Here is a 21043-nt window from a genome sequence, read left to right on the forward strand (position 1 = left end):
TGCACTGTTTTTCACTAAGTGTTGGTTTTGGTTCCTGCTAACTAATATTTGGAGAGAATACACAAAACTATCATTAGTCACTAGTAGAACAGCATCTCATTTGCTGCTTCATTGTCTGCTGCAAGCACTTCAAGCACTTGGGATGCGTGGCTGTTCTGCAATTCATGGTGGATGATGGAGTAGCGAATCCATCTCTGTTCTGTGGGAAACATGACTTGTTGAGGTTCTTTTTATACCCTCTTCTGATGTTGCAGCTCGCGGGAACTGAAAACAAGACCCTGCAAAGGACAGCGCTCTAGTGAACATTTTAAAGCGCAGGGAACATCCTGTGTCCAGTTATGTCATTAAGTTTCATGCACAGTTATCAGCAAAAGCAGAGCCTGAAAACTTGGTATACCTACTCTTTTGAGAAGTGGGCATTCAGTAGAAATGTGTGTGCATCGTGGCTTCTAAATTCCATTGACAGAGTTTGGCGTATATAATCTTGACTGGCATTGGGGCTTGAGAGTACAAGCTGCATACCATGCAGCCAGTAGCTTTTGGTATTGTGGTGTTTTGAAAGGAAAAAATCGATATCTTGAAGTGTTCAGATGCTGTTGTTGCTTAAATGTTTGCTTGTATTGTTGGAAACATAGATGATGAATTTAGAAGGAGGTACAGATCGTATGTTTTCTAGTAGGACACTTGTGCTTCTGTTCATATTGGTGTTTTTGTCAGTTTTATTTACATGGCTTTAGTGATGTGATGGTGGTTGGAAAAATTCTTGTCTGACAGGAAGTGGTATTCTGTGTTCTGTTCAGCATAGGTTCCCTGCACTGTTTATCTAACACATAGCAAAAATGTTGCTCCTAGATGCCCATTACAGCTTTTTCACTAGCAGAGTTAATGGAAAGCAGCGTATGGAGGTTGGTCAAATGGAGTGGATGTTGAAAGAACTAAATGTGGCAGTGCGAGGCATGAAGCACCTTCTTCCTTCCATTCAGCCTTTGTACAAGATTGGTTCTCAGGCGTTGCATTGGTTGCCCATTTAGCCACACTGAAGCTTCTTTGCTTTCGCATAGCTATCAATGGTGTTGCTGCATTTTGCCCTGGGTCACAAGTCTATGCAGAAAATTCTCCCTGTGGGCTGCAAAAATTTCGTCTTAACATGTTATTAACTAGAAACTATCTCTGTGGCCATTACCTAGGTGAACATTAACAGGCATGCATCCCCAAATGATTTGTAGTTCCACTCGTTCATTTGTAGATGCTCTGTTTATAACCCGACACTTTGGGACAATCACCTATATTTACCCATTGTTGTAGTGGCACATGACAGGCCAAGGGGCAGCAGGGTGCTCCGAGTGACATGGTAAATCTGGCCATTGACTCTCCTTACCATGACATGATTGTTTTATTATAGGTTTCAGTAGCATTTTTTTCTGTAAAAAGTATTGCATTTAAATATTAATGCAGTAAGGAAAAGAAAGCTAGATAAATGCGCTTTTTAGACATATAAGAAAGAGTAACGAATTGTGCTTTACAACAGAAACTTTTATTTTTCAAAACCAAGTTTTTGGGTAAAGATTGAACAAAACTTGTAAAGACACACTTGTATCTAAAAAATAAAAAGTGGTGATTTTTTTAGATGTGAAAAATGTTTGGTATTCTATTGGCCACTAACTGTGAAGAAATCACACTTCTATCTTGAATACTATTCTCGCTACAAAACAGTTACTGGAAACCATGTAGTTTGGCACTGGAGAGCCTGTGTTCCAGGCTGATTTCCGTCCTTGCTGGCTGATGCCGGAACTGAATTCTGACGAAAAGTCTGGATCTTCAGACTCTCTGCTGCTCGGGGCGTTGATAAAATCAATTGCTAACAAAGCGGAGTCTCATATTTGTGATATTTTAGAGCGTGTGGAGCGCATGCGGAGGCTGCCAAGCGACTTTTACTCTGCCGTGTCTTCTGAGCGTATTAAAAAAATGCTGCCTTGCGGGAAGAAAAGAATGGCATTGAAAATAGTCTTATTTGTCTAATTACAAGCCAAATGACTCAGCATGCCCGTAAGCAATGCGGAAGGCTCCGAAGTCAAGTGGCAAAGTTGTCAGCGGGGAATGAGCGTGGTACTGCGTCTTCGCAGTTCGTTAAAACAACTGCTGACTCGCGGGAAAAAAAAAAAAAAACATCACATAAACTTCGGTTCTTTTGACTACAGGCTAGATTCGCAGTGTGGCAATAAGGAACACGGAAGGTTCCAAAATCAGAGCGAGAAGTCATCATTAGGAGCTAAGGATGCTTAGTGGGCACGGTAGGGAAAGAGTTAAGCATTCTGCATGACTGGCAGTGCAGCATCCTCCAACCTGCCTCTCCATTACATTGGCATAGAAAGTATTGCATTGGAGCAACACGTGTGGCAGGCAGTACTCGTTGAAAGGGAGTATTTCCATAGCGTGACCATGAGCTTTTCCAGCATGACTATATGTATGTACACTTTTACTTGTTGGCATGTAATCTGGAAATGTATGCCTGTTATGTTACAGCTGTTGGGATGCGCAAGCAATGCCTGTGCTCTTTGTGATAATCATGACCTGTTCCTCACAAATTTAGAGATGTTTTCGTGCAGTCATGGATACAATTTTGTGGAATGTGGTAGTGCAGAAACAAATTAAAGCAAGAATTCATTCTCGGCCTCTGCCTTGCATTTTTCGTGATTGTCTGAAATCTAAGCTTGCCCATTGGTTTGTTGATGCTATGGTGCCCTGATGCATATGCGCCTTATGCCAGCTAGGAAATGAAGAAAGCCAACAGTCACCGAAACTGAGGAAAGTGCAAGGGAGTGTTTTTATCCTTTTAATTTGTGTTCATCAATGGTAGAATAAGAGTGTAATTACTTTATCACTTAATTAAAGATAATTTATTAGAAAGCAGCAGAAAAAATAACCACATGCCTCCGGTGGGATCCGAACCCATCACTTCTGAATTTCAAGTCTGGTGCTCTACCAAATAAGGTATGGCGACAACTGTCCAATCTTCTGCTTTCGGGGGTATCTATGTTGCGCTTAAGCTAACTTTGTGTTCACCGGTGCCGCCCTCGTCCATAGCGGCGAGTGTAGTATGTCCTGTATTATCGCGAGTGTCATGTGTAATGGGACCGAACAGATGGCTGAAGCTGTGCAAGAACCCTCTGATGCTACCTATGACATCAAGACTGCCTGAACCAAGGCCCTCGTTAAGCTGTTAAGTAGACAAGGGTAGGGAATTGAAAGGGCTCATTATGACACACAAATGAAGGGTGCCCAGATTCACCGAAATCAAGGAAGGCATAGGGAAACGCTTGACAACTATAGTCGACGACCGGTTTTTCGGACTCTGTAGGAACCACGAAAACTTCTGAAAAATCGGGCAGTCCGAAAAATCAGATTTAACCAAAAAAAATCACTTTACTATTGCCATTACCCGGGGGGGGGGCAGTAGTTTTGTGCACATTTTGAAGACCCTCATGACTAAATCTTTTCGCGCATTGCGTACACAGGCGATAGACGGCGACCGCTTTTACAAGCTTGGAATTTGATGGCTGTACTGCCTTCGGCACGTCGCCAGTGAACACACAGCTTGGGACAAAGTCTGAACGTGAAAGTGAACCCGCTGCTGCAGTCATTGTGCTGTGTCCGCAGTACGAATGGCCCGGAACGAAAAGGCGATGGTGAAACGATAACAGCTGCAGCAAGCGCTCGGTTGGTATTGGCCTTCGTAATTAGGCATGCCAGCTCAAGCCAAAATCGGTATTGCAACCGGTGGTATGCACTCAGCGGTGGCATGCGTATATTCAGAGGCATCATGTCTGCCATCAAAACACCAATTGTTGACTGTTATGATATAAAAGTCGAGGCTGCGGTATGCTTTGCTATGGGTACGCTCATTTTCTTCCACGCTCGTCTCTGTGAAGCCGTACGCCTCCCACGCGCATCTTTGCTACCTCTTCCCGTATTCGGGACGAAAAACTTGGCGTAGATGAGTTCTGTGAACTTTGACTACTAATCAAGGTTAGGCGGCAGACGACGTCCAAGAACAGTACGAATTCGAAACCACGCGGAAGCAATGTGCCGACTCACGGAGACCGTCAGCCCCGCCATTTTAGAGGCTCCCTTTTAGTTTAAAATTCGTTTTGTTGGGAACAAGGTTATACTGTACACATTATATGGCAGCTTCGGCTTTGGTGGTGAGTGCGAACGAAGTCCGAAAAATCGAGCATGTGCAGTGTGTCCGAAATTTTAGGTCCTCTTATACATTGGTGCTATGGGCCATGTCGCGGTGCCGCAAAAAAGTCCGAATTATCAAGCATGTCTGAAAAATTTGGTCCGAATTTTCGGCCATTGACCGTACGTCATTTCGCTCCCCAGACAGTTTCATCGGGCGGCGATATTGCTGTAGGTGGCGGCAGCTTTAGCTATTCGCACAAAGATACGGTACCATATTGCTGCCAGGTGTGGAAGTCTTAGTTAAGATAAAATTTCGGAACAGCAGGATCACGGAAGGACATTTCTTTCCGCTTTTCCTCTCTATACCACCAGCTGATATTAGTTCAAGCTAGTGGTGCATGCACGTCCTCTCATGCTTCCGCTCTATTAGCAATCTAGCTTGCCTGACTATACGTAAATAAATTGCTTGTAATGAATCCGCCCCCAACAAGTTTTTTGTCCACCACTAAACAGGCGAAATACTTTTGGTTAAAAGGACATATCTATAAGGTTTAACTTTCAGCCGAATGTTGGCGTTGAGGGGGGGGGATATAAGATGCAGAGATAAGTGCACACGTTTTTTCATGGCAGTTGCATATTGGTCTGTGCTAGTCTTTGTGACAAACCTTTGACGAGAATGTTAGCATTTCTTTTCGCATATAAGTCACTGGAGCCCTGTTGTGACATTCTTGTGGTGCCCCTTTGACAGTTACTTCAGTTGCCTCAAAGCACATCGGCTTTGAGCAGTGCATCTTTTGTTTTAAGCCAGCTTAGGTTTAGTTCTAGCTTTTTTTTCCATAGGTGAAGTTCTGACCACATGAGTAGCAAGTGACATTGTTTTGTTTGAAAAAATGCTTCCTGATGAACAGTGTGCAGGCATGTTCAGCAGTGTGGAAGGTACCAGAACAGAGCACTTCGCATGTGTTAAGTCCAACACATGCAGGATTTCTGGTGGGTGTGGAAGCTTGGTGTGTGCTCTTAGTGGCAGGTATTGCTCCCCAAATGTACATGCAGCTGTAATAAATTGGCGTGTGCTTCAGTGATCAAATTCGTCTTAAAGTTGTGTTAGGAAATGCCACTGGTGTGCTCGCACACAAATAAGAAACTGTTCTTCCTCCCCCTTTCCTCTCCCATGTAACGCGTGAGAAACACTGAAGTGCGCTCTGTATTATTCAGGTCACAACTGTACAGAGTTCATGCATTGTGGATGAGGAGTGGTGCCTTTGTTTTGCATTGGGTGGTGATGCGTGTTGGTGTGCTTTTGGTTTTGAAAAGTGAAGCATAAGGGAAGGAAGGCTCATGGGGCACCATGTGCTCTGTATTTGTGTTGTGCACTTAACAGTGTTTCTGATCGTGTGTATCAGGGCTTGGATTGCTGTGCATGAGGCTAGAGGCCTTCAGATAGCGGTGACTTGTCTGGCTGCTGCAGCAGGCGTCCAAGTCTTCACGCCAGTCAGCTCCACCTTGTGGCACATCGACGTCGCCCATCGCCCAGCTGCAGCAAAACCAGGAACCAGCACCCGTGTTGGCTCGAGAGTACGCCGCCCAGGAGTACACCAAGATCAGTAGTAGCAACCTGGTAACTACCATTGTGCTTGGAAGCCTTCGTTTGAGTCGATAGTCTGCCATTGGTACCGTGTTAAAAGAACCCAGTGTATGCGGCAACATTTTTAAAGGTGTGTCTGCTGCAACACATTTTAACTAATCTATTGTGTGACGAAGGGAGCATGCATTAGTGGGTTACCTGGCAAGGCTGGTTGTATGAACGCTTGCTTCTGCAGATTCAGTAAAAATATATCTTGAGGCAGGTTTATTGAAGCAAAATGTGGTATGCATTACCTGTCACGAGTATATACAGGCTATATCTGCAGAATGTGTGCACCTGCTGGGTTAGTCCTTTTGCTGCCGGCAGTCTTGTGTGGCAGCGCAGGTAGCTACTGAATGAAATATGCACATAGAAGGCCAGTGGTGCTGGCTCGATTGTTGCCGTTTTACCTTCTTGTGGGCAACTTCCTTCAAGGAAATGCTTTGTGTAGTGTTTCTTTAGCTTTGTTTATTCTGGTCATTTTTTGTGTGCCTTGTGTGTGAACTCAGTGGAATAAGTGGGCTTCATAAGTCATACACAGCTCACATTTGTTGTAATGTGCAGTCTGCATCATCCTTGTGCAGAGCACTCCAGCAGTGTGCATCACAAAGTAAAAACAAATTAGAAAGAAGCCATTTGTTTATAGGCTAACTGCTTACAGCCATCTTGCTTGCAGGTCTGTGTGGCTCTGCTTCCATGCAACCACAGGCTGTAAAATCCAAAAACCACAATGAGCTGTAGGAGTTTGTGCTGGGAAGTGCGGCGCACAGGCACTATACACAAGGGTGATGCAGGCTGTACTGGCTCCAAAACACACACATCGCTTTTATTCTATGTCTCGGATTACTTTCTCACTTGAAGCGCTTTGACTGTGAATGCATCAAGATTTTGCTTGTGTGGTGCTCTTGAAAAGTGCAGTGCCTAAACTTGCTGCTCGTAACCAGTGAAGCAAAATGTCTGGATAGTACTTTGATCAATCATGCACTGGTCTTACGGCAGGGATACTTTTGTTTCTTCACAGTACCATGAAGCCCGTGCCTTCTTTAACCTAAAAGATTTTTTTTGTTTTGCTTTGCTCGCTGAACTTGACCCGTTGCACTTGCATACTGCAGCCTTTGAATATTTGTGGGTGTGCAGTGAAGTAAGCAGATTTAAATCCATTATTTTCGTCCAGTGTTTCCACATCTCGATTAAGCCTATTAATGTGTGAAGGTGGGGCCTGGGTTTGTTGGGCAATGAACACCTAGCCAAATGTTTGAAGAGCTGAGCTGGTATTGGATAGTGGTCACTACCAACAACTTGTACACAGCTTCAAAGTTAGTGTAATGATCGGTTGCACATCCTTTTCTATATTGCTCTTGCTCGTATGTGAAAGAGCTGTCGGGGGGCTGTTGAACCATATTTACTTTTGTTAGGCCAGTGTAGGGGCATTAGTGTTCCCCCCGGATGGAGCAGCCGCTGTCGGTTCAGATTGTCGCCTCCCACCCTCTGTCCACCTTGACACCTGCTGACCGAGGCTTCAGATGGATGGAGGGGCAGAACTTTCCAAAGTGGAGGTTCTTATGCTAACTCATTTAAAGAAATTGCAGTATTCATCTCAGTGCAGCCATATAGCTGAAAGCTGTACAGCTTTCTCAAGTTATATTGAACTTTGTGTGCTAGAGTGAATATAAGCCAGTTGATTTTTTGTGCGTTGTGGACCGTTACTCCCCTTTGCAATGCCTGATTTCTGGTAGTGTCATTGATTATTAATTGTGAAATGCCACATAAATCTAAACGTCAATGTTATTTAAAGGTCTATTGTTATGAGAGTAAGGAAACAACTGTTATGCCATTTTTATTCAGATGTAGTTGTGTTGTTTTTACAGTGTGGACATTTTTGTTCGTTAATTTGAGAGGCTTCTCTTTTTTGACAGTGTGTTGGAAATTTGAAGCACTGAATATAATGTAAAGGTTGTCAGTTTGTAATTTAGCTTGGCATGCCCAGATTGATCCGAGTGAATGGAATTCATTGTGGCTGTTCATTTACATAGTGCACACTCTCCAGCTGGAGTCTGTCTGTCTGTAATTTATCCTGGCAATCCCAGATAGATGCTGAGTAGATGGATTTCAGTGTGGCTGTTCATTTAGATAGTGTGCACTTGCGAGCTGGATAGTGGCTGGCAGCTCAATCTGACCTTGTGCGAAAGCTGTGTATGGGAAGCCGCCCCGATGGTGCCCTTTCTACCTGGGCCATGCACTGCCATTTTATCTCACTGTGTGTGACGGCTGCACTGTTGAGGCATACTTTTGGCTTCCCTGATTGGGTTTTTGTTTGTACATCATGGTTGACTACAACTTGCTTTATTGTTGCATGCTGTGCGTGTACCACACACCAGTGTTTTGACAAGTAAAGACCAGTAACCAGTCAAATCTACTGAACTGTGCCATGATGGTGTCCCAAATAGTAAAGCTTTGCCTCCATTGTGCACATAGATACACCAGTGCAGCAAGAGGTGCAGCAAAAAAAAGAAGATACTGTACCAAAGTACAGTAAAACCTCGTTGTTCAGACTTAAGGGAATGGAAAAAATGTCCGAAATGTCCCAATGTTGAATTACTGAATGCCCCCCAAAACTGCCAAATGCCATTCGCATGAAAGCGAAATTTATTTGGTGAGAACCAAGGTGATTATTATCACCTTTTAAGATGAAAACTATTTGACAGTGATTTCTCGCAGTTCCGTCAAATGTTTTAGTTCATGCACTCTATCGAGAGTGACGGAAACAGATCAGCTCCACAATGGTAAAGATCCCTGCGCCTTCTCTCAGTGTACAAAACGGTAGCATTGGAACTTCTTCGCATGTGGCGTTGCATGTGAGGGGGCTTTAGCGCACTAACAAACAGCATGTTACGAGTGCAGAGTATTGGTGTGCTGGAAGACGGAAATGCCACGCAGATGAAACTGAGGGAAGCGCGCATTGGTGCTGTCACGGCAAAAAACAAAAAGATCAACAAGGCATCCGTCATACCAGACTGTGTGCGACTTGGCGCTCTCGCAGCCTATAGTCGCCCTTTGCCACGAGCTGGCGGTGAATCTCCAAAAATGAAACTATACTGCCGGACTCTCAGCCTGTTGACGGGAACCTGCTGACCGTCAGCACACCTGCCTTTGCGCGCACGCCAGAAGGTGTGGGTGACAATGTAATATGTAGTTTAGGCCCGTGAATGAATATTTGGACGATCGTCTGTCAAGCACGTCATATCTTGACATGACGCCGCTTCGGCAGCAGTCCGAATTAACGTGGTTTTACTGTAGGAAACAGCTTCAGATTGAACAAGGCTGCCTCAGTCACTGTACAGTATATATATATATATATATATATATATATATATATATATATATATATATATATATATATATATATATATGTGTGTGTGTGTGTGTGTGTGTGTGTGTGTGTGTGTGTGTGTGTGTGTGTGTGTGTGTGTGTGTGTGTGTGTGTGTGTGTGTGTGTGTGTGTGTGTGTGTGTGTGTGTGTGTGTGTGTGACTGCTGCTTTTCCACAACACCTGGGCGGGGAGTGACAAGCGGGGAGAGTGCATGTGACGTACCTGTAGGCATGGTTGTGTGCTCTACTAAGCTGCTCGGTTTTGGTTTGGCATGTGTGCATGGCCAGGACCCATTGTATTGAAGTGCCGACGAGAGTTGCATTTTAAAATATTTACATAAATTACAAATCTCAAGTTACAATGAGGTGCCAAACTGTAGGTATTAAAAGTTAATATTTAGATTTTAGTTAACCAACTTGGTAGTTAATATGTTTGAGCTTTTTCTGGTGTCTGCCGTTGGTGGCCGCACTGTGCCAAAGAAAATGTTCTTTTAACTCTGAAAACCTGTTAAATACTATTGTTAATTCTTTGGTGGAACACTCTGTAATATAAAAGCATTGGAAGAACCTTGATGCAATTATTAGTGTCTAGCTCATATAATATATATGTTGTCACATGGATACTCTGATAGCACCAACGTGCATTTCTGACTGTTGCTTCTTTTTTTGTTTATGGAATGCTGCACAGACCTTTCAAGTACTTCCGCATGTAGTCACCATGGCTTGCAGTCCCTGCGAAAGTTCTAGTATAGAGAAATACCTGTGCAAAACTATTCATATTAAGGGAGGACTGCAATTATGCAATCTTCTGCAAACATGCATTTTTGTGTGCTCATTCTGATTGTCATTTAATTTCATGTAAAACAGGTTCTTGTGCTTATGCACTATTTTATGCAAGCCTTTTGGAGAGAGCGTTTAAAAAATTTTGCTGCACGGAACTTGCTGAAATGCATACCACTGGTTTCTCGACATCAAGAAATGCAGTAAGGGTAACGTTATCTCATTGTGCTTATGTAGTCTTACAGGCCTCAAGAGAAGAATTGTGTAAGGGTTTTAAATAGGAAGTTTGTGTAAAGAAAAGTTGAAAATCATAAGCATGATTTCATTTCTGTATGGGATCCGTAGAATTTTGATGAAAGACTGTGTTGCTGCCGCTGCAGGGCAAGTTCTTGTTGCCCCCTGTGCGGTATCAGGACATGCACAAGATCTGCCTCATCATCGACTTAGACGAGACATTGGTCCATAGCTCAATCAAGGTGAGGTCCTCGTGCTTTTTGCTGGCTGTGCCCTGAGTGTGCCCCTTCGCAGCCCATCAGCAATGCCGACTTCGTGGTGCCAGTGGAGACTGGTGGCACAGTACACCAGGTGTATGTCCTGAAGAGGCCTTACGTGGACGAATTTTTGCAGCGAGTCGGCGATGCCTACGAATGTGTCTTATTCACAGCCGGCCATGCAAAGGTACGGCCTTACACCTATGTTCTAGATGCTAAATGGAGAAGATATTGCCGAGTCCGTGCAGGCAGTATTGTCTGCATTGACACTTGAAGGTCTTGGTGAATGGGGTAAAGGCTGTGTGCTTTGTTACCTAACTACAAAAGTCTTAGGCATGCAAATTAACTGCACAATTTTAGTGATTTAAACATTGTTGCAGGCGTGTGAATGTGAGGTGCCAATATTGCATGAGGAAGAAGTTATTGCAGTTTGACTGCGTCTGGGATAAGGCATTGATTCTGGCAAAATGTGCTATCACAGTGATTAGCCCCCTTAGGGCTTAGGGTCCCTTATGACATGGCTTATGGTAAGCTGCCCGCAGTATGTAATGTCCACCGTGATCCAAATGCCTTTACTTAGGTTTTATCTTTGGCAGAAGCAGTGACGCGATGGCTGCGGAAGTCATGGGATCTTTTTGGCTGCATGTGGTTGTCTTTTCCCCTGCTTTGTTAAATTATCTTTCACTTCAAAAAATTATTAGACTAATAACATCCCAATAATTACCAGTACAGTGACAAAACAAGCTTTCTTCAGAGTGTGTGTGTGTGTGTGTGTGTGTGTGTGTGTGTGTGTGCGTGCGCGCGCGCGCGTGTGTGTGTGTGTGTTTGTGTGTGCGCGTGTGCGTGTGCGTGCGCGTGTGTGTGTGTGTGTGTGTGCGCGTGTGCGTGTGCGTGTGTGTGTGTGTGTGCACACACGCACATAGTATTTTCTGGCCTCTAAGTCGCGCATAAGTGACACCATTGTGTAAGCTCTGAGTATTTGTTCGTTGGAGAAGGTGTTGAAATACACGCGTGTTGGCAGCTGCCATATACAGACTGTCCTCGAGCTCTGAGAAGTGTGCCTTCTTCCTGCAGCCTGTCTTTTTTTGTTGTCTTCATCGACTCGAGCGTTCTTACCGCGCACGAGTCCCAGACAAATTTTTTTCTCACATTGAGCTGTCTCCTTGCTATTCTGTTCCCGTTCTCTAGTGCATATTCACCGGCACGCATTTTGAATTTTGCGTTGTAGCTTCTTCCCCTTGCAGGCGGCGTCATGTTGAGCAAAAACAATGCACGATGTTTGTGAAGTGATACAAATGCAATGCTGAAATCAAAACTTTCAAGAATATGAGTGGACTAGATGCAGTGGTGGTGTGCGCTTTTTGCCTTTGCCACATTCAGTCTGGTTGTTTGCAAGATTGTTTTTCTACCTGTAGGATTAAATTTCGAATGCACAGTTTTAGCATAGCACAATCTGTGCAGGTGCGACCGGGCTGTGCAGAAACGGATCACGGTGCGCTAAAACTCTCTGATAACTTATTATTTTTCTCTTTTACACATCTTTTTTCTTCACTAACATAGTTACTGGGAATGACAAAAGGTGGTCCACGGTGGTGCGTCATTTTTTGTCATATATATCTTGCACCGCCAAAAAATCCAGAAAAAGAAAAGTGGCTTATACACCCAGACAGTGGCATGTATCTATGCGACTCCAAAGTGACCTTGGTCGATCGCAGCACGTCTTGTGACATCGCAGTGAGAGTGTGAGCCATTAGCTCGAACTACTAAGTCTCGTAGTGTCATGATGAATAAACAGCGCAAAAGGAACACGAGGGACGGAAAGGAAACGACGCAGACAAGCGCTTATTGCCATGTTTTATAAAAAGCCGCATTTTGCTTCTAAAAGTGCACGAAAGCAGGCTATTGTTCAAAAATGCCAGGTGCTGTAGGTAGCGAGCTGTTTTTAATCTTTGTCTAATGCTGGTGCAGACCAGTGGCAGCACCAACCAATGCTTTCTAGATTTCAGTGGCATCCAAAAAAGCCTGCTTCAGCATGTTGTGTACTGTCTTCCTATCCTTTCTTCCAGCCTTCGTGGCTGCTCTGCACATGCTCTCTCTCTGCACATGCTCTGCACATGCGCTGAGGAGGAGAGTGCCCCTTAAGTAGCAATGAACAACGGAAAATTAGTGATTAGAGGTTCGTTCTCTTGTCCTTTGCTAGTCAATGCTTCATAGAGGAGCATTTGCCAGCCATGCCAGAAGCGCATGGTGTGATATAAGGCACTGCTTCCCATTAGTGGTGCAATATTGTGAGGAGTAAACGAACAAAGACGTTCAAAGGGTTCCCATTGTGAAGCGAATGATGTGGCTGGCATTGGAATAGAGGTCTTATGCCAACATTCAGATTACATGGGCTTTGCGGGGGTCTTGAGCGGTGTCAGTTTTGCTTTTATGTGTAGTGAAAGATTAATCCAACCTAAATAGGGACTTGCTCAGGTTTGAAAATCGTGCACAGCCAGGTGACCTATCATAATGGCCTTCCCTAGGTGGCGTATCATAGCTATAGCATTCTGCTGCTCAGCATAAGCTTGCAGGTTTGCAGTCTGAGCTTGTCAACTCTGTTTTGTTGCCATTGCCAGTACTATGGTTTGAACTGGGTTGTTGCCAATAGATAGTGTGAATTTCAGCAAACAGGAATGCAATGCAAACAGGAGCCTGCTTGCATTCATTCTGCTTTCCCTTGTGATGCGGTGGCTCAGTGGCTCGGTGACTCGGCTGCTGAGCCGGAAGGCCTGGGTTCAATCCTGGCTGCAGCAGGCACTATTCAATGGAGACGAAAAGCAAAAAGGCGCCTGTGTGCTGTGCAATGTCAGCATGCGTTGAAGAATTCCAGGTGGTCTTAATTAGTCTGGCGTCCTCTACTGCGGTGTCCCTCATAGCTCATGTGTCGCTTCGGGGTGTTAACTCTTTCGCCACCGCGGAAATATGGACGATTTGGAGTGTACTGAAAGTTTTTTTTCACAAGAAGTGACAAACCCAGCGCATATTGGAACACATGAAATTGTTGCTTATTAGTTATTCTGAATAAAACAAAACAGCAGAGTCGTGCGTGCAAAAGTATGTGAATATTGTCGCCGACAAACGTAGGGCGGCACGAAAAAAAAGGGCTTTTGTTAATCCGAAGGCCAGGAACCCAGCAGCGCGCGTTCGAACGGGAACGTCCTCTTCTTCGCTCCCACACGAGCCCAGTCATGGCGGCGCTCGCAGTGTGGCATTGCCCCCCTCCTTTCAAGAGGCATCGCCTCGATGCCTCCGGCAAGGGGAATAAAGAGTATGGAGACACCGAAAGTGCGATGGCGTGTGGCGGCAGCACTGAATGGGAACTCCGGGAGGGGCTAACGGGCGTAATACGGTTTCATGCGGGACACGTGGACGACTTCAGACTTGGGCGGGCGAGAAGACCGGACAACTCCTTGCGGGTACACTTCATAGTTCACATCGCTGAGTTGACGTAGCACCTCGTAGGGACCGAAGTAGCGCCGCAGAAGCTTTTCAGAGCGACCGCGCACACGTATAGGGCTCCATACCCAGACGTGCTCGCCGGGTTGGTAAATCACCTCCCTGTGGCGGAGGTTGTAACGCCGGGCGTCAGTTGTCTGCTGGTGGCGAATGCGTTGTCGAGCAAGGTGGCGAGCGGCTTCTGCATCGCGAACGAATTGGTCAGCGCCTGGGGCAGACGAGGGGGTACAATCCGGGAGCAGCATGGCGTCAAGCATGGTCAGGGCATCTCGGCCATACACCAAACGGAAGGGGGTGAAGCGCGTCGTTTCTTGGAGGGCGGTGTTGTACGCAAACGTGATGTAGGGAAGTATTTCGTCCCAGTTGCGATGGTCAGCGTTGACATACATAGACATCATATCTGTGATGGTCTTGTTCAGCCTCTCAGTAAGTCCATTCGTTTGAGGATGGTAAGCAGTAGTTTTTCTATGACTGGTGCCACTAAGACGGAGGACCTCGTGTGTAAGAGCCGACGTAAACGCGGTTCCCCGGTCAGTTATTACAACCACGGGGGCGCCGTGGCGAAGCACGATGTGGTGAACAAAGAACTGTGCAATTTCAGCCGCGGTGCCACGGGGAAGAGCCTTGGTTTCACAATAGCGGCTTAGGTAGTCCGTGGCAACAACAATATACCGGTTTCCCATGGAGGACACCGGGAATGGGCCCAGTAAGTCCATGCCGACTTGTTGGAATGGGATTTGCGGTGGATCAATTGGCTTCAGAAGGCCGGCCGGTTTTGTCGGTGGTACCTTCCGTCGTTGACAATCACGGCAGGTTCGAACGTAGCGTTGGACGACCGCAGCAAGCCGTGGCCAGTAGTACTTGTGGCGGAGGCGTCCCAATGTTTTGGAAAAACCGAGGTGGCCAGAAGAAATGTCGTCGTGGCATGCAGCGAGAACTTCCTGACGAAGTGCGGTTGGGACAACGAGGAGATACGCAGTTTCGGTCGGGCCGTAGTTTTTCTTGCAGAGGACTCCATCTATTAAGCAATACGACGAAAGTCCGCGAGAGAAGAGTCTGGGCGGAGACGGAGCGGTTCCTTCGAGGTACTCGATTAGAGGCAGCAGTTCGCAGTCGGCCCTCTGGTGGTGGGCAAGGTCGGATGTGGTGACAGCGCCGAGGAAAGCAGAATCGTCGTCGGACTCATCTGGTGGGCACTGAAGAGGAGCTCGGGAAAGACAGTCTGCATCGCTATGTTGCCGACCCGACTTATACACGATGGTGACGTCGAACTCTTGCAACCGAAGGCTCCACCGTGCAAGTCGCCCCGATGGATCTTTGAGGTTCGCAAGCCAGCACAAGGAGTGATGATCGCTGACGACTCGAAACGGGCGGCCGTACAGGTATGGGCGAAATTTTGTGATTGCCCACACAACAGCGAGACACTCCTTTTCCGTTGTGGAATAATTCACTTCGGAACGGGACAAAGTGCGACTTGCGTATGCGATCACGCGTTCCACACCGTCTTGCCACTGCACAATCAGTGCACCGAGGCCCACATTGCTGGCATCTGTGTGCAGTTCCGTGTCGGCCTGCTCGTCGAAGTGGGCAAGGATAGGCGTAGATTGGAGGCGGGCCTTAAGCTCTATGAAAGCTTTTTCCTGATCTTGGCCCCAGAAAAAGGGTTCAGAGTCTTTTGTCAGGCGAGTCAGCGGCTCTGCGAGCTTGGAGAAGTTTTGAACGAATCTCCGATAATAGGCGCAAAGCCCCAGGAAACGCCGCAAGCTTCGTTTATCTGTTGGCTGGGGAAATGCAGCAACGGCGGCGGTCTTTTCTGGGTCGGGGCTAACGCCCTGAGCGCTCACAATGTGGCCAAGAAACTTGAGCTCCCGAAATGCGAAGTGGCACTTCTCAGGCTTGAGAGACAAACCCGCAGAACGAATTGCTTCGAAGACGGCACGCAAACGTTTCAGGTGCTCCTCGAACGTGTCGGAGAAAATCACGACGTCGTTGAGATAGACAAGGCAGGACTGCCACTTCAGGTCAGTTAGTACGGTGTCCATCATACGTTGGAACGTCGCAGGGTCTGAACACAAGCCTAAAGGAAGCACCTTAAATTCGTACAGTCCGTCAGGAGTAACGAAGGCGGTCTTTTCTCGGTCACGTTCGTCGACCTCGATTTGCCAATAACCGCTACGAAGGTCGAGTGACGAAAAGTAGGTAGCATGGCGGAGGCGGTCTAATGAGTCATCAATGCGCGGCAGTGGATAGACATCTTTTTTGGTAACGTTATTGAGGCGTCTATAATCTACACAGAACCGTAGGCTGCCGTCCTTCTTTGCGACGAGAACAACAGGTGACGCCCAGGGGCTCGTCGATGGTTGTATGACGTCGTCGTGGAGCATTTCGGCAACTTGGCGGCGGATAGCATCGCGCTCCTTCGACGAAACACGATAAGGACGCTGACATAGCGGTCTCTGGTCACTGTCGACGATAATACGGTGCTTAGTTATTGGCGTCTGGCGAACCTTGGATGTTGATGCAAAACAGTTGCGGAAAGAGTCAATAAGGCTTTCCACGCGGCGTTTCTGATTGGTCAGAAGGTCAGGGTTCACGTCGGTCCTAATGGCTGTTGCAGTGTCCTGTTCGGCTATTTCGGGAGCCGTTGTTGATAAGGCACATTGGCCGGCATGTTCGCCAAGTTCTTCAAAATGGGCAATCACCGTGTTTTTCGTCAAATGTTGGGGTTCACAACTAAGGTTTGTCACTAAGAGCGTGGTACGCGCGTGAACAAGGTCGACAAGGGCGCGAGCAACGCAAACTTGCCGAGACAGTAGCAGCGACATATTCGCTTCGGCAGTGCCCCGAGTACCGGAGCTGGTATCACACTGGACTGTGACAAACTTGCTTGCTCTCGGCGGTATCGTTGTGTGGTCATCAGAGATGCGTAATGGTGCTCTGTGCGGCTCGGGGTCGGTATCAACGGCTCGCTGTGTCGAAAACGACACCAATTGCTCATGCAGGTTGATGACCGCCCCATACTCTTTAAGGAAGTCCATGCCGAGAATCAGTTCTTTAGAGCACTCTCGTAGCACGGCGAAGGAGCCTGTGAAAGTTGCACCGCGGATCTTTATACGGCTGGTGCAGACGCCAACCGGCGTTACCACATGGCAACCAGCTGTGCGTATCTGCGGCCCATGCCAAGGTGTTAGAGCCTTTCTGAGGGTTGCGGCTAGGTTACTACTCATGACAGAAAAGTCGGCTCCGGTATCGACGAGTGCAGATACGTCATAGCCATCGGCGGCAACAAGAATTTCGGCGGCGGAAACAATTGTTTGACAATTTGCCGGCGAGGTTTTTGGTGCCGTCGTCGATGGGGTCGTCGCTGAGGTTGTCGGTGAGGTCGGCGGTGGGATCGTCTTTAAGGTCGGCGGGTGGGGTCGTCGCATAAAATCGTCGGATGGAGGCTGTTCACTGTCTGCGGCAGCGGCGGTCCTACCCCCAGAGGACGCCGTCTTCAGTTTTCCCGGCGTGGGGACGTACCTCTGAACTGGCCAGAGGATGACGGGCGGCCGGGCGAAGAGAACCGCCTTGGGGATGGCGATCGGGACTGGCGTCGCTGCGAGGTCGAAGATTGCACGTTTTCAGCCAAGTACTGTTCGATATCCCGTGGTCTTTCACCGTAGCGTGGTCGAGGTGAGTCAGGTGAAAACCCCCTTAAACCCGTCCTGCGGTAGGGGCAGTGGCGGAGGATATGGCCAGGCTCTCCGCAGTGGTAACAGAGCGGCCGATTGTTTGGCGTACGCCAAACGTGCGCTTTGCTCACGGGGGGCCTGAACTCCTGCCGCACGGAGGGTGCTGTTGCGATTGGCTCCTGCAGGTATTGCACAGGAGCGATGGGGGAAAAGGCTCGCATCGCTGGCCCGGGACTTCGTAGCGCCTCGCTGTACGTCATAACGGAGGGCGCCGGGTGTGGAGCTGGGGGTGACTGCACAACTCGTCGGATTTCTTCGCGGACCACGTCCGTAATGGCAGCGACGCTGACCTGTGGAGCTTCAAAGCGAAGTTTCGCCAGTTCCTCGCGCACCAGGCTTCTTACAAGTTCCCGAAGGTCCTCGGCGGGCAGCGACGTAGGCGTGTACTGGGACTGGGAAGAGGCTGCTACAGTAGCCTGACGTCCGAAGTGGGCGCCCCGTTCCTGTAAAGAGCGCTCGATACCCATTGCCTCCTTGGTGAAGTCGGACACTGTTCGTGGCGGGTCACGGACCAGTCCGGCAAACAGCTGCTCTTTTACGCCACGCATTAAGTGTCGTACCTTCTGGGCTTCGGGCATAGCAGGGTCGGCCCGGTTGAACAGTTGCGTCATGTCCTCGATGAACATCGCGACGCCCTCGTTCGGCTGCTGTGATCTCGAGCGCAGGGCGATTTCCGCTTTCTCTTTTCTTTCGCTGCTGGTAAATGTCGTTAGCAGCTCTCGACGAAAAGCCTCCCAGGTGGTAAAGGAAGCTTCGTGGTTCTCAAACCACGTTTTGGCCGAGTCCTGCAGCGCAAAGTAGACGTTGCGCAGCTTGCGCTCGCCGTCCCACTCATTGAAACTCGCCACTCGGTCAAAGCTGGCCAACCAGTCTTCGACGTCCTCGAACCTGTCCCCGTGGAACGGTGGCGGCGATCGAGGTGCGTGAAGGACAAATGGCGGGGCACTCCCGGAGTGCTGACTTGTCTGGCTAGCCGCGGTGGATGTCATGGCCCTTACCGGCGCTGTCAGTTGGCCGAACTCGGGTTGTAGGCCTCGCAGGCGGCGGCTCGCTTTGTGGACGGGTGTTGTGTCCAAGTGTCGCTGATCAGCGTCAGAGTTGCCCTCGGGGTGAGCGTTCATGGAACGATACCCAGCGGCTCCACCAAAATGTCGCCGACAAACGTAGGGCGGCACGAAAAAAAAAGGGTTTTTGTTAATCCGAAGGCCAGGAACCCAGCAGCGCGCGTTCGAACGGGAACGTCCTCTTCTTCGCTCCCACACGAGCCCAGTCATGCCGCTCGGCCGCATGGCGGCGCTCGCAGTGTGGCAATATTTATTAGTCAAATGTGGCAAAAAAGTATACAGAAAAAACAAAAAATTACCGGCTGCACTAAGCACGAACTTCATTAGAGGAAAACTGGAATATACAAACTGGTTCACATGTTTATAGCTGTCTTTCCTCCAAGTTTCAGCTCTGAGGAAAAATTATTGCACTTTCCACAGCTGGTCAAGTCAGCGGTCGTGACTGTGGTGCCACTGTGAAAAAGCAATCACGTGAATATGTGAATCAGAGGTAGACTTGAGAGGTGCTGCACATAACGTTTCATCTTTGTTCATATTTTGTTCTTAATAGTAGAGCTTGCAGTTCCTTTATTTTTCCACTTTTTTTTTGGTTGGTGACGAATGGATTCTATGGGAGGATTGGGGGCGTGGACTATTTCTACTTCATCCATACTCTAAGATTTGTTGAATGAGCTGCTTCCTGAAAGCCAGCTGACCAAATTTGGCGTTTTAGGCAAGCTCTGGAACATCAGGATGGATGAACTTTCATTGGTGTCGTTCAAAAGCCAGGACACTTTCCAGGTCTTGCCAATAGATGCAGCCGCCACTGAATCCTCAGTGTCTGTTACGTGCAGAAAAATAACCAAAGCGAAAAACTGATTTTGGAGGAAAAACGCTAAGGCGCCCGTGTGCTGTGCGATGTCAGTGCACGTTAAAGATCCCCAGGTGGTCGAAATTATTCCGGAGCCCTCCGCTACGGCACCTCTCCTTCCTTTCTTCTTTCACTCCCTCCTTTATCCCTTCCCTTACGGCGCGGTCCAGGTGTCCAATGATATATGAGACAGATACTGCGCCATTTCCTTTCCCCGAAAAACCAATTATTATTATTATTATTAAATGTTATTTGATGGCTGAAGACCAGAATAGATGATTTCTGCATTCCAATAGAGATATAGTCGCGGCAGGTCAACAATTCCCATGTGTGTGATGATTCCAATGAACTTTGCCAACGGATTCACCTCTTCCCATGAGCCGTCACGCCTAGCGTATGTTCGCCTGTCCAAAAACTTCATCCAAGCATACTTATTAGTGTTTTCGTACAGTCTTCACCTCCTCCGTGAAGAACATCAAGAAGAAGCCGAGAGGTCGAGCGAATCTCCGAACGCCGCTCCACAGCGATGCGCCGACATAAACACCTGGCCGTCATCTTGCTTGAAAAATGAGACGCGACCTTGAGCATTTGGCAAACTGTCTTGGCCGTATGTTGTGAAGGCCCGGAAACACCAAAAAATAAACCACTCTCATCAGTTACAAACTGCATGCACTGCAGAAAACAGAGCGAACGAAAACAAAACTTGCATGCGAATACACGCTGAAGTTCCAGGCCCCTGAGACGAAGTCTCGCTGTCGGAATCGGAATCGAACATTTGTACATCGTTGTCTGACTTATCACCGCTGCTTTCATCATAAAAACCGGAACCAACAGCAGCCGAAGCGCTCGGTGTCTGATTTCGTTTTCGAGGAGCTGGCGGCGACGCGGACGCCATGTTCGCCGGCTGACGCTGCTGCGGCCGTTCAAAGTTTCTTTTTTCATGGTGCCCCCTCATGTTCCAAACGAAAAACAAAAGCTGCAATTATGAACTTGGTTCCATAGAAACAACCTAGATGGCACAACGTGCCTGCAAGCGGCGAAATGAATTTTTGGAGGCTTTTTTAAATTGTCGATCAAATGTGCTGGTCGCCTATGGCGCGGTAGAGAAAGAGTTAAACTCCACAATTCTGCCCACGAAGACAAACCAAAGGCTATGTGAAATCCCGCACATAGCAAGTCAGAATGCATTCGTGATGGCTGTAGTGTGATTTTTCCTTCTCTCTCTCTCTCTGTGTGTGTGTGTGTGTGTGTGTGTGTGTGTGTGTGTGTGTGTGTGTGTGTGTGTGTGTGTGTGTGTGTGTGTGTGTGTGTGTGTGTGTGTGTGTGTGTGTGTGTGTGTGTGTGTGTGTGTGTGTGTGTGTGTGTGTGTGTGTGTGTGTGTGTGTGTGTGTGTGTGTGTGTGTGTGTGTGTGTGTGTGTGTGTGTGTGTGTGTGTGTGTGTGTGTGTGTGT

General features: G+C 47.6%; 1 protein-coding gene across 1 annotated transcript in view; it reads left to right on the forward strand.

Moving 5' to 3' along the window:
* The window catches only part of LOC144132771 (carboxy-terminal domain RNA polymerase II polypeptide A small phosphatase 1-like), a 91272-nt gene that overhangs the window by 24675 nt on the left and 45554 nt on the right, over positions 1-21043 (forward strand). The window contains exons 2-3 of the mRNA XM_077665423.1: positions 10336-10431; positions 10484-10633. Coding sequence (XP_077521549.1) covers positions 10336-10431; positions 10484-10633 — 246 coding nt within the window. The remainder of the gene's footprint in view (positions 1-10335; positions 10432-10483; positions 10634-21043) is intronic.

The sequence above is a fragment of the Amblyomma americanum genome, chromosome 1, assembly GCF_052857255.1.
Source record: "Amblyomma americanum isolate KBUSLIRL-KWMA chromosome 1, ASM5285725v1, whole genome shotgun sequence".
In the NCBI taxonomy this organism is placed as follows: domain Eukaryota; kingdom Metazoa; phylum Arthropoda; class Arachnida; order Ixodida; family Ixodidae; genus Amblyomma; species Amblyomma americanum.